At 40.9% G+C, this 12878-nt stretch overlaps 1 protein-coding gene across 14 annotated transcripts in view; it reads right to left on the reverse strand.

Moving 5' to 3' along the window:
- Positions 1 to 12878, reverse strand: part of RUFY2 (RUN and FYVE domain containing 2) — a 63941-nt gene that overhangs the window by 17500 nt on the left and 33563 nt on the right. For 13 of the 14 annotated variants that reach the window (XM_055092907.1, XM_055092906.1, XM_008955773.3 and 10 more), the window contains 2 exons: positions 2963 to 3092; positions 2569 to 2663 (listed from right to left, as the gene is read on the reverse strand). In XM_055092907.1, coding sequence (XP_054948882.1) covers positions 2569 to 2663; positions 2963 to 3092 — 225 coding nt within the window. Of the gene's footprint in view, positions 1 to 2568; positions 2664 to 2962; positions 3093 to 5901; positions 11976 to 12878 lie in introns of those variants that run through there. The other variant, XM_063607698.1, reaches the window with a different exon arrangement.

Raw genomic sequence — 12878 nt, forward strand, 5'->3', positions numbered from 1 at the left:
CTGTAATCCCAGCACTTTGGAGGCCAAGGCAGGCAGATCACCTGAGGTCAGGAGATCAAGACTAGACTGGCCAACATGGTAAAACGCTGTCTCTACTAAAAATTAGCCAGGTGTGGTGGTGGGCGCCAGTAATCCCAGCTACTCAGGAGGCTGGGGCAGAAGAATCGCTTGAAAAGAACCCAGGAGGCAGAGGTTGCAGTGAGCTGAGATAGCACCACTGCACTCCAGCCTGGGCAACAAGAGCGAAACTTCCTCTCAAAGAAAAAAAAAAGTATTAGTTGGGGAATGGGTGAAAAGTAACACATATTCCTTACTTTACTATTCCACTGTTTTAATATTAAACCATTATGATCTTAGTAAACGCAAACATGCTTATTTTATATTGTGAGGATTGCTCACTGTTGAGTCTCTAGCACTTAGTATAGTGCCTGGCACATAGTAGAAGCTCAATAAGTGTCTGTCAATAAATAAATGGAAAATAAGGTAATAAGCACTTAGCACAGGGTCTGGCTCAAAGTGCTCAATAAATGGATGCCAGATTGGAATTGAAATCTTGCTTATCAGAACCACAATGCAGATTGCTCTTTGAAGAGCTGTAAAGACAAAAACAGCTTTATCTTTTTGAGATCTAATATTTCCTTTTCTGGTTCTAGTGAGTTACTCCTTCTTATGCCCTTGGAAATTGGTTGCATTATCTCTTAATGGAATCCCACCTTTAGCAACTAAGTCTCCATTCTAGTATGATTTCTACTTAATTGAATATATACAAATGACATATGTCCATATAACTAATTCTATCTAAATAAATGACAAGATGTTTACACATAGAATTGTTTGAGGTTAGTTAAACTTTGCAGATTAATACTTGGGAGAAGGGAAGTACTTGCTTTTTTATCTTAAACCTTGTTGTGCTATTTGAATGTTCTAATCACATAAAACATCAAAGAGATTTATACAGGTGAAGAGATTATGAGACATTGTAGCTTTCTTATTTTTACTTTTCTGTACTTAAAAAAGTGGGCTGGGTGCAGTAGCTCACACCTGTAATCTCAGCACTTTGGGAGGTTGAGGCAGGATGATGTCCTGAGCCCAGGAGTTCAAGACCAGCCTGGACAACATACCAAGATCCTAACTCCACAAAAAATAAAAAAAAAATTAGCCAGGTATGGTGGTGTGCGCCTGTGGTCCCAGCTACTCCGGAGGCTTGAGGTGAGAGAATAGCGTGAGCCTGAGAGATCAAGGATGCAATGAGCTGTGACTGCGTCACTGTTCTCCAGCCTGGGCAACTTGAGAGCAAGACCTTGTCTCAAAACAAATAAAAATAAATAAAAAATATTTAAAACGACTATATAGTTTAAATGTGGCAGTGGTACATTCAATACTAAATTAAACCTTCTTGAGCTTATTCCAAATATCTGGCAATATGTTCAATCAGGCGCAAAGCTGCTACCCCAAAACACAAGACTATGGGGAACAAAAGGAAAATGTGGCTGGGCACAGTGACTCACGCCTGTGATCCCAGCATTTTGGGAGGCTCAGGTGGGAGGACTGCTTGAGGTCAGGAGTTTGAGACCAGCCTGGGCAACATGCAAGACCCCATCTCTATAAACAATAAAAAATTAGTAGGGCATGATGGTGCCTGCCTGTAGTCTCAGCTACTTGGTAAGCTGAGGTGAAAGGGTTGCTTGAGCCCAGGAGGTCAAGGCTGCAGTGAGTTATGATTGTACCACTACATCCTGCCTAGGCAAGACGCTGTCTTTGAAAAAAAAAAAAGGAAATGAAAGAAAGGCAGAACACCATTTCTCCTTCTTGTCTTTACAGGATCCCAGTGACATTTTACTGCAACAAAACCAAACTGTATGAAGTTAAGCCCTGTCTCCAGGAGGCATGAAACCACCTCCACTTCTCGTGATGCTGGCTTCTTCTCAAAACAATCTCAAAGACAGCTCCCCGGATATTTTGAAAATTCAGCTTCTGTTTTTCTGAGAAAAATATATTAATAACTTCTGAATTCTCTGACATTGAATAAATTGAACAAGAGTGTTAGCTTTCATCTACTGGGAAATATTCAAAGCTAAGTCTACTAAATTGAATAAAACTTTTAATAAAATCTCTCTAGTCTAGTCTCATTTTTTAATCTTTAGAGTTTTTGTTTTGTTTAATAGTTCGTATCTTTCTCCTTTTCTTCTGAGACAGAGTCTTGCTTTGTCGCCAGGCTGGAGTCAGCTCACTACAAACTCCACCTCCTGGGTTCAAGCGATTCTCATGCCTCAGCCTCCCGAGTAGCTGGGATTACAGGCACACGCCACCACAAGCAGCTAATTTTTGCATTTTTAGTAAAGACAGGGTTTCACCATATTAGCCAGTCTGGTCTTGACCTCCTGACTTCATGATCCACCCGCCTGGGCCAGGAATTACAAAGTGCTGGGATTACAGGCGTGAGCCACCGCGCCCGGCCTAGTTCATATCTTTCCTATATTTAAACTTTTCTGCCTAATAGATTTGGCACACTTATACCTTTTATAAAAGTCAATAATGACTACTTAGTTGAAGGAAAAAAGAAATTACTCGCTAAGCTTGTTGCCGAGTTCTTGAAGAGCTTGCTCTTGTTCATGATATATTTTTTTCAACTGCTGATTTTCATCCTGGAGGTTAAGGAACTCCTTCAGAACAATAAAAGACAGAAAATGAAATTTAAAAGAAAGAAACAAGAAACTCCAGATTGTACATATACCATTAATTAGAAACAAACATCCTTTAGCTTTTTAAAAGAAACAAATTGTGTCCAAAGCTCTTTCCTGGCTGCTGTATCAACTATTTTCCATTTACTTAATCTCTTTACTGATATTTTTTAAGATGACTAGTATATCCATTTCCTTGGTATAATGTAAATTATGATTTATCTTTTTAAATAAGTTAACATTTGTCAAGACAGAATTTTTAAAGTTTTACCACTATTTACTTTTTTAAGACTAATGATTTGTTGAGTCTCATTTCTAAGATGAGATAAGGCATCTTTCTCCTTTTGAAGATCTTCCTGCAAAGTCTGCCTCCATTCCTTCTCAATCTTCAAGTCAGTTTCCAGTTGCACCCTTGAATGACAAATAACACACAGAAGCTCAGTGCTATTTCTCACACGACAGTTGTTATGTATTCTTTACTAAAATCACCCTTTTGGTTTATTACTTTGGCCTTTGTAATGCATTTTTCAGACATTTTCTTTCACAAATATTTTTCAGTAAACAAGTTCAGCAGCACAGGGTTTTCCAGTCACAAAATACTGACTCATTTGCCAGCCACGAAAAAATCCTTGCTAAACCATTTATACCATTAATTAATTTCATATACATAAATATTGCATAAGCATAGAAAATGCCTTGGAAAGGCACACACCATAATATTAAAACTGGTTACATCTTGGGAATGGAACTAAGAGGAGGAATGTAAGATTCTAATTGTCTTACACTTCTATGCCATGTGAAAAATTTTACAACAAACTTTATTCCAATATAAGAATTACAGCAATTGCTAAATCAGTTTAACTTCAGTAACGGCAAAATCAGCCCTGTTGCAGAGTGCTAATTTGCAAATTACTGTTGGAAGCTGACCAACTACAGGAAAGACCTAAAACCAAGCAGACATTGGGGGAAAGTCCACACTGCCTGGAAATGCCAGTTCTGAAAGCATTCCTGCATTGTTCTTCTTTTTTTTTTTTTTTTTTTCTGAGACAGGGTCTTGCTATGTTGCCAGGCTGGACTCAAACTCCTGGGCTCCTCCCACCTCAGCCTCTCAGCATCTGAGACTATAGGCCTGCCACCAAAACTCCTAAATTATTCTAACAGGTGCTAGCTGGCAAAGCAAACATAGTTGAATTTCCACATTTTAAGTTGACTAAAAAAAAAAACACAAATCACTTCCACGATTATTGCTCATAAGCAGGTATAACAAGTGAGGCATTTATCTACTAACAATACTACAGTTACTAATACTTTATATTTTAATTGCAACATTATAATGTTGAGTACATTATTTTAATATGTTTGTGTTAATATTTAGATTATTTTTTATTATTTCTTCATAGTTAGCATTTTCACATACAGCCATATATTTTTCAGTGGAATAAATTTTAGATTTTGTAATTCAGGTTGAAGAGAAGAGTACCTGAAAATGGAATTTACAAATTATTGATAAATACTATTTTACTACAAAGTTAAAATTTGAACAGCATCTCTTCAACTAATGTTATTTCATTACATTGCTGACAAGAAAAAAAACTGATTCCCACTAGCACCACTGTCTGTGTGAAGTCTGCACATTCTCTCCATGTCTGTGTGAGTCTTCTCCAGGTACTCCAGTTTCCTCCCAGATCCCAAAGATGTGCACGTTAGATGAATTGGCATTATCTACATTGTCCCAGCCTGAGTGTGGGTGTGTTTGGGTGCATCCTGTGACGGAATGGTGTCCTGTGGAAGACTGGTTCCTACTGGGTGCCTGAGCCGCCAGGACAGGCTCCGGCCACCAGAGAGCCTGAACTGTAATAACTGGGCAAAGAATTAGCTTACTCGTTTTTATCCATCTTTCTTAAATGTATGCATAACTCACGTTTATTTCAATATTTAATATTAGAAGTGTTCTGGTCTTTAATTAGCAGTTTAGTGATGTTTTTGTGAACATAATTATGCAGTAGAAACTTAACTCTTCATATCAAGTAGCCTATGATAAAACTGGTTTCATTTAGCATCATTTCACTCAGTCAGAGTTTCCAAGAACCTGTTGATGACATTAAGTGAGGACTTACTGTGTATGTTACATAATGTGAGGACTTACTGTGTATGTTACAAACACTGAAGTAACCAAAGCACACAGTACCCTGTTGAATGGCCTCATCATCCAGAATCAGAAAAAAAGTGAATGAAAAAGCAAAGAAAAATTTTGTTTTTAAGTTATATAAATATATTGTAAGAATACATGTTGAATACTAAAGGCAAAAACCACAAAAGGAAAAAGGGAAGATGTACTAAGTGTGGTGGCTCATGCCTGTAATCACAAAACTTTGGGAGGCCAAAGCGGGCAGATCTCTTGAGGCCAAGAGTTCAAGACCAGCCTCCCCAACATGGTGAAACCCCATCTCTACTAAAAATACAAAAATTAGCCGGGTGTGCTGGTGCCCACCCATAATTCCAGCTACTACTTGGAAGGCTGAGGCAGAAGAATTGCTTGGACCCGGAAGGCGGAGGTTGCAGTAAGCCAAGATCTCACTACTGCACTCTAGCCTGGGTGACTGAGCAAGAACTCCGTCTCAAAAAAAAAAAAAAAAAAAAAAAGAGAGAAAGAAAAAGGAAGATGTAAGTACATAAAGAATTAAAATGTCTAAATAAAAATCACTATAATCTAAATTTTAAAATAAACAATAAACTTAGAAAAAATTTTCAGGCTGGGCGCAGTGGCTTATGCCTGTAACTCCAGCACTTTGGGAGGCCGAGGCAGGTGGATCACTTGAGGTCAGGAGTTCGAGAACAGCCTGGCCAACATGGTGAAACCCTGTCTCTACTAAAAATACAAAAAATAGCCAGACATGGTGGCACACACATTTAATCCCAGCTATTCAGGAGGCTGAGGCACAAGAATTGCTTGAACCTTGGAGGCAGAGGTTGCAGTGAGCTAAAATCGCACCATTGCACTCCAGCCTGGGCAACAGAGTGAGACTCTAAAATATATATATATACACACATATATATATATAAAATAAATATATTAAATATGTTAAATAAATAATAATAATATATAATATATAATATAATATATGTTATATGGTATATATTATAATATATAATATAAATAAATATATTAAGTATATTAAATAAATATATATATAAATATATATTTATGATTCATGCCTGTAATCCCAGCACTTTCGGAGGCCGAGGCGTGCAGATCACAAGGTCAGGAATTCGAGACCAGCCTGGCCAACATGGTGAAACCCTGTCTCTACTAAAAACACAAAAATTATCTGGGCGTGGTGGCGGGTGCCTGTAATCTCATCTACTCGGGAGGCTGAGGCATGAGAATTGCTTGAACCCAGGAGGCGGAGGCTGCAGTGAGCTGAGATTGCGCCACTGCACTCCAGCCTGGGTGACAAAAAAAAAATAGTGGTATCACTATAGAATAAGTTGCATTACTGCAGAATATCAGATTTGTCTTACCTATGCTTTTGTCAAACACTAGAAAGGTAATTCAGTAACAGAGTACCAGAGTTTCCAGACTGTATTCTACTGACCAGCAAAGTATCCCAGTCGTGTTCTTCATGTGTTTCATTTGGCAAGGCACAGAGTTTTACACAACAAACCCAGTGCACCATTAATAAATCTGATGACTTAAATGCTCCTTGTAACTTAAAATTAAGAGGAATTATTTTTTTCCTGAATGTTTTGGGGTTTTTGTTTTGTTCTGTTTTTAGAGACAGGAACTCACTCTGTCACCCAGCAGGCTGAAGTTTAGTGGCACAATCACAGCTCACAGCAATCTTGAACTCCTGGGCTCAAGCAATCCTTTTGCTTCATCTTGCCGAGCAGCTGGGGCTACAGGTGTGTGCCACAACACCCAGCTAATTTTTTCTTTCTTTCCTTCTTTTCTTTTCTTTCTTTCTCTTTTTCTTTCTCTTTTCTTTCTCTCCCTCCCTCCCTCCCTGCTTTCTTTTTCTTTCTTTCTCTCTCTCTCTCCCTCCCTCCCTCCCTCTCTCTCTCTCTCTCTCTCCTTCCTTTCTTTCTTTCTTTTTGTAGAGACAGGGTCTCACTATGTTGCCCAGGCTGGTCTTAAACTCCTGGCGTCAAGCAATCCTCTCACCTTAGCCTCCTAAAGTGCTGGGATTACAACCATGTGCCACCACACCTGGCCCTGTTTTTGGCTTTGGGAGTGGATTTCAATTTCACAGTTTTCACAATGTAGAAATAATGTGGGTTGTCTTTTTTTTTTTTTTTTTTGAGACGGAGTCTCGCTCTGTCGCCCAGGCTGGAGTGAAGTGGCGTGACCTCAGCGCACTGCAACCTCCGCCTCCCGGGTTCAAGTAATTCTCCTGCCTCAGCCTTCTGAGTAGCTGGGATCACAGGCGCCTGCCACCATGCCCGGCTAATTTTTCTTTAATTTTTAGTAGAGATGGGGTTTCACCATGTTGGTCAGGCTGGTCTCGAACTCCTGACCTCATGATCCGCCTGCCTCAGCCTCCCAAAAGTGCTAGGATTACAGGCGTGAGCCACCAGGCCCAGCCTGTAGGTTTTTAACCACAGTAATACTTCCTGGCCTAAAGCCAGGGAATTCTACATATTAATTCCTCAAATTTCTCAAATTATTATATTTGAGAAATATTAATTTCTCAAATTATTATATTTGAGAAATATTAATTTCTCAAATTATTATATTTGAGAAATATTAATTTCTCAAATTACAGGTGCAGTGGCTCACACCTGTAATCCCAGCACTTTGGGAGGCCGAGATAGGCGGGTCACCTGAGGTCGGGAGTTCAAGACCAGCCTGACCAACATGGAGAAACCCTGTCTCTACTAAAAATACAAAATTAGCCAAGAGTGGTGGCACATGCTTGTAATCCCAGCTACTTGGGAGGCTGAGGCAGGAGAATCGCTTGAACCCGGGAGGCGGAGGTTGCAGTGAGCCAAGATCGCGCCATTGCATTCCAGCCTGGGCAACAAGAGCAAAACTCCATCTCAAAACAACAACAACAAAAGAAGACTCCAGAAAGTAAAGAGAAGAAGTTTGATCAGCTAGGAACTCCAGGAATCAAAGAACAACATGGTGATGAGTTACCTCAGGTTTCTTTTTATCTCATATATAGCTCAGATTGGGTGTTGATGAAGCCCTCAACCCATTAAATACTAATGGGCATAGACAAAAAAAGCCCCAAGTAGAGCTGTTCCCGGGCCAAAGGGCCAGGAAATAGCCTAGCAAGACAGAAAACTCTGGACAATAAATGCCCTATTCCAGCAAAACACCCGAGAAAAAACCCATGCCCCCGCAACAAACCTCAGTCAGCAAAGGCTGAGTGAGGAGCCTGGATTTCTACTCTTGCCTGGCAATGATGAGGTAAAGTTCTTGCACCCTGCTGTGGTAGTATCAGAAAATGCCAAGTGGGAGCCTGAACCTTCCTAACCCCCAGCAGTAATAAGGCATCTGTTATGGTTTGGATGTTTGTCCTCTTCAAAACTCACATTGAAACTTAATTCCCAATTTAACAATATTAAGAAGTAAGGCCTTGCCGGCACAGTGGCTCATGCCTGTAATCCCAGCACTCTGGGAGGCCAAGGCAAGCAGATCACTTGAGATCAGGAGTTTGAGACCAGCCTGGTCAACATGGTGAAACCTCATCTCTACAAAAAATACAAAACTTAGCCAGGTGTGGTGGTGTGTGCCTATAGTCCCAGCTACTAGGGGGGCTGAGGCAGGAGGATTGCCTGAACTGGGGAGGTCAAGGCTGCAGTAAGCTGAGGTTGTACCACTGCACTACAGCCTGGGCAACAGAGCCAGACCTTGTCTCAAAAAAAAAAAAAAAAAAAAAAAAAAAACCAGGCGAGGCCTTTAAGAGGTAATTGGCTCATGAGGTCTCTGCCTTCATGAATGAATTAACAGGTTAATGGACTAACAGGTTATCACAAGAATGGGTCTGTTATAAAAGCCAGTTTGGTAGGCCAGGAATGGTGGCTCACACCTGTAATCCAAGCACTTTGGGAGGCCAAGGTAGGAGGATCACTTGAGTCTAGGAGTTCAAGACCAGCCTAGGCAACATAGAGATCATGTCTCTATAAGAAAAATAATAAATAAAAATAAAAAATAAAAGCCAGTTTGACTCTCGGTACACCCCTCTTGCCCTGTGATGTCTTCTGCCATGTTATGATGCAGCACAAAGCCCTCACCAGAAGATGACCAAATGTAGCTGCCCAATCTTGGACTTCCCAGATTCCAGAACTGTAAGAAATAAACCTGTTTTCTTTTTAAATTACCCAGTCTCGGGTATTCAGTTATATTAATAGAAAGTAAACTAATCTAGGCCGGGCACGGGGGCTCGTGCCTATAATCCCAGCACTTCGGGAGGCCAAGGTAGGTGGGTCACATGAGGTCAGGAGCTCGAGACCAGCCTGACCAACATGGCAAAACCTCATCTCTACAAAAAATACAAAAAATTAGCCGGGCATGGTGGTAAGTGCCTGTAATCCCAGCTACTAAAGAGGCTGAGGCACAAGAATCGCTAGAACCGGGGAGGCAGAGGTTGCAGTGAGCCGAGATTGCACCACTGCACTCCAGCCTGGGCAACAGAGTGAAAACTCTGTCTCAAAAAAACAGAAAGTAAACTAATCCAGTCTATCCCTGGATCTAAGGGAAAAAAACAAAGACAAAAGAAAACAAAGTGTCTCTGAAGCAACCCCACTGGTAACAATGGAAGAGTAACCTGGGACTTGAATCCCCATGCAGCAGTAACAAGGCATTTCTTTTTTCTTTTTTTTTTTTTTTGAGACAGAGTCTTGCTGAAATAAAAATAAATTAGCCAAGCATAGTGGTGTATGCCTGTAGTCCTAGCTACTCAGGAAGCTTGGGCAGAAGGATCACTTGAGTCCAGAAGTTCAAGTTCACAGTGCGCCAGGTAGGGCACATGCCACTGCCCTACAGCCTGGCCGACAGCAAGACCCTATCTCAAAACAAAACACAAACAAAACAAACAACAAAAGAAAATAGATCAAATGGAAATCTTAGCACTGAAAAATACAATAATCTTACTGAAATGGCTCAAGAGAAGAATGAAGATGGTGAGGGAAGAATGAATGAATTTGAAAATATAACAACAGAAATTATCCAATCTGAACAGGAACCTGTGGGACTACTAAAAAAAAAAAGATCAGCTGGGCTCAGTGGCTCACACCTGTAATCCCAGCACTTCGAGAGGCCAAGGTGGGTGGGTCACAAGGTCAAGAGATCGAGACCATCCTGGCTAACATGGTGAAACCCTGTCTCTACTAAAAATACAAAAAATTAGCCGGGTGTGGTGACGGGCACCTGTAGTCCCAGCTACTCGGGAGGCTAAGGCAGGAGAATGGAGTGAACCCAGGAGGCGGAGCTTGCAGTGAGCTGAGACCGCGCCACTGCACTCCAGCCTGGGTGACAGAGAGAGGCTCTGTCTCAAAAAAAAAAAAAAAAAAAAAAGCCAGGAGTGGTGGCTCACACTTGTAATCCCATCACTTCGGGAGGCCGAGGCGGGTGGATCACAAGGTCAGGAGTTCAAGACCAAACTGGCTAAGATGGTGAAACCCCGTATCTACTAAAAATACAAAAAAATTAGCCAGGCGTGGTGGTAGGTGCCTATAATCCCAGCTACTCAGGAGGCTGAGGCAGGAGAATCGCTTGAATCCAGGTGGCAGAAGTTGCAGTGAGCCAAGATCACACCACTGCACTCCAACCTGGGCGACAGGCTGAGACTCCATCTCAAAAAAAAAAAATACAAAAATTAGCTGGGCATGATGGCGCGCGCCTGTAGTTCTAGCTACCCAGGAGACTGAGGCAGAAGAATCGCTTGAATCCAGGAGGCGGAGGTTGCAGAGAGCCGAGATCGCGCCACTGCACTCTAGCCTGGCGACAGAGCGAGACTCCGCCTCAAAAAAAAAAAAAGACCCAACATTCATGGTATCAGAGTCTCTGAAGGGGAGAAGAAAGCCACTGACACTAAAAAAAAAATCTGAAAAAGTAATGGCTGAAAATTTCCCAAATCTGACAAAGACATAAACCTACAGATATAAGAAGCTGACCAAATCCCAAATAGGTTAAAGCCCAAAAAACATTTTTTTTGAAAGCAGTAAGACAGAAATGACATTAACACCTAAAGAGAAACAACAATTCAAATGACAGTGTATTTTTAATCAGAAAACCATAAAGGCCAAGAGAGAGTGGCATAAGATTTCTCCAGTGCTAAAAGAACTGCCAACCCAGAATTCTATACCCAGTGAAAATATCTTTCAGAAATGAAGGTAAAATAGAATTTATTGCCAACAGACCTACCCTAAAAGAATGGCTAAAGAGCTGAGCATGGTGGCTCACACCTGTAATCCCACCTTCTGAGTAGGTTTATTTGAGGCCAGGCATTCAAGACTAGCCTGAGCAACATAATAAGACCTCATTTCTAAAAAAAAATTTAAGGCCAGGTGCAGTGGCTCACGCCTGTAATCCTAACACTTTGGAAGATCACGGCAGGAGAACTGCTTGAGGCCAGGAGTTCAAGACCAGCCTGGGCAACATAGCAAGATCCTGTCCCTATAAAAATTAGCCAGGTGTGGTGGTATGCTACTATCATCCTAGCTACTCAGGAGGCTGAGGTGAGAGGATCCCTTGAGCCCATGAGTTCAAAGCTGCAATGAGTTATGATCACGCCACTACACCCCAGCCTGGGCGACAGAGGAACAAGTCCCTATCTCAAAAAAATAAAATAAAATAAAATAAAATAAGTTTTTTAATTAGCTGGCATGGTGGCACATGCCTATAGTCCCAACTACTTGGGAGGTAAAGGCAAGAGCATTGCTTGAGCCCAGGAGCTTGAGGTTGCAGTGAGCCATGATCACACTACTGTATTCCAGCCTCAGTGACAGAGTGAGACCCCTCTCTCTTTAAAAAAAAAAAAAAAAAAAAAAAAGAGGCCAGGCACAGTGGCTCACGGCTGTAATCCCAGCACTTTGGGAGGCCACGGTGGCCAGATCGCTTGAGCCCAGGAGTTCGAGATCATTCTGGGCAACATGGAGAAACCCCGTGTCTACCAAAACAAATAAATAAATACAAAAATACAAAAATTAGCCAGGTATGGTGACATGCACCTGTAGTCTCAGCTACTCAGGAGCCTGAGATGGGAGGATTACTAAGCCCAGGAAATCAAGGCTGCAGTGAGCTGTGGTCACACCACTGCACTCCAGCCTGGGTGACACAGCAAGACCCTGTATCAAAAAAAAAAAAAGAATGTTTAAAGAAAGTTCAGACACACACAAAAAAACTTGGAGCTTCAAGAATAAAAAATAATAATGAAGTTTTCTAAATTAGATTAAATTTAAACATTAAATTCTGTTTATGGTTGCACATATTACAACATTGTCTAACATGATTCTCAATATATGTAAAAGAGATAATTAAGCAAATTATATTAAAGAGGGGAGAAGGTATAAATACTTAAATAGAGGTAAGGTTTTCACACTTCATCCAAAGTGGTAAAATGTTAATGCCAACAGACTGTGGAAAAATAGCATATGTGTAATATAATGTCCACAGCAAACACCAAAAATCTATACCAAGAGATGCATTCAAAATTGCTACAGATGAATCAAAATGGAATTCTAAATACTGTTCATGTAACTTATGGGAAGGCAGAAAAAATTAAATAGAGGAACAACAAACAGGAAAAACAAATTAAACAATAAAATGGCAGACTTAAGCTCTACTATATCAATAATTACAACAAATATAAATGGACTAAATATACTGTGAAAAGACAGAGTTGGAAGAATTGATTTTAAGAGCATGAAGCAGGCCAAGCATGATGGCTCATGCCTATAATCCAAATGCTTTAGGAGGCTGAGGCAGAGGAATCACTTGAGGCCAGGAGTTCCAGACCAGCTTAGGATACATAGCAAGACCTCCATCTCTTAAAAAAAAAATTGTTTTATTAGCCAGGTGCAGTGGCGTATGCCTGTAGCCCTAGCTACTCAGGAGGCTGAGGCAGGAGGATCTCTTGAGCCTAGGAATTAGAGGCTGCAATGAGCTATAATGGCACCACTATACTCCAACCTGGGCAACAAAGCAAGATCCTGTCTCTAAAAAACAAATAGCAGCAACAACAAAACATG

Source organism: Pan paniscus, chromosome 8 (assembly GCF_029289425.2).
Source record: "Pan paniscus chromosome 8, NHGRI_mPanPan1-v2.0_pri, whole genome shotgun sequence".
Lineage (NCBI taxonomy): Eukaryota > Metazoa > Chordata > Mammalia > Primates > Hominidae > Pan > Pan paniscus.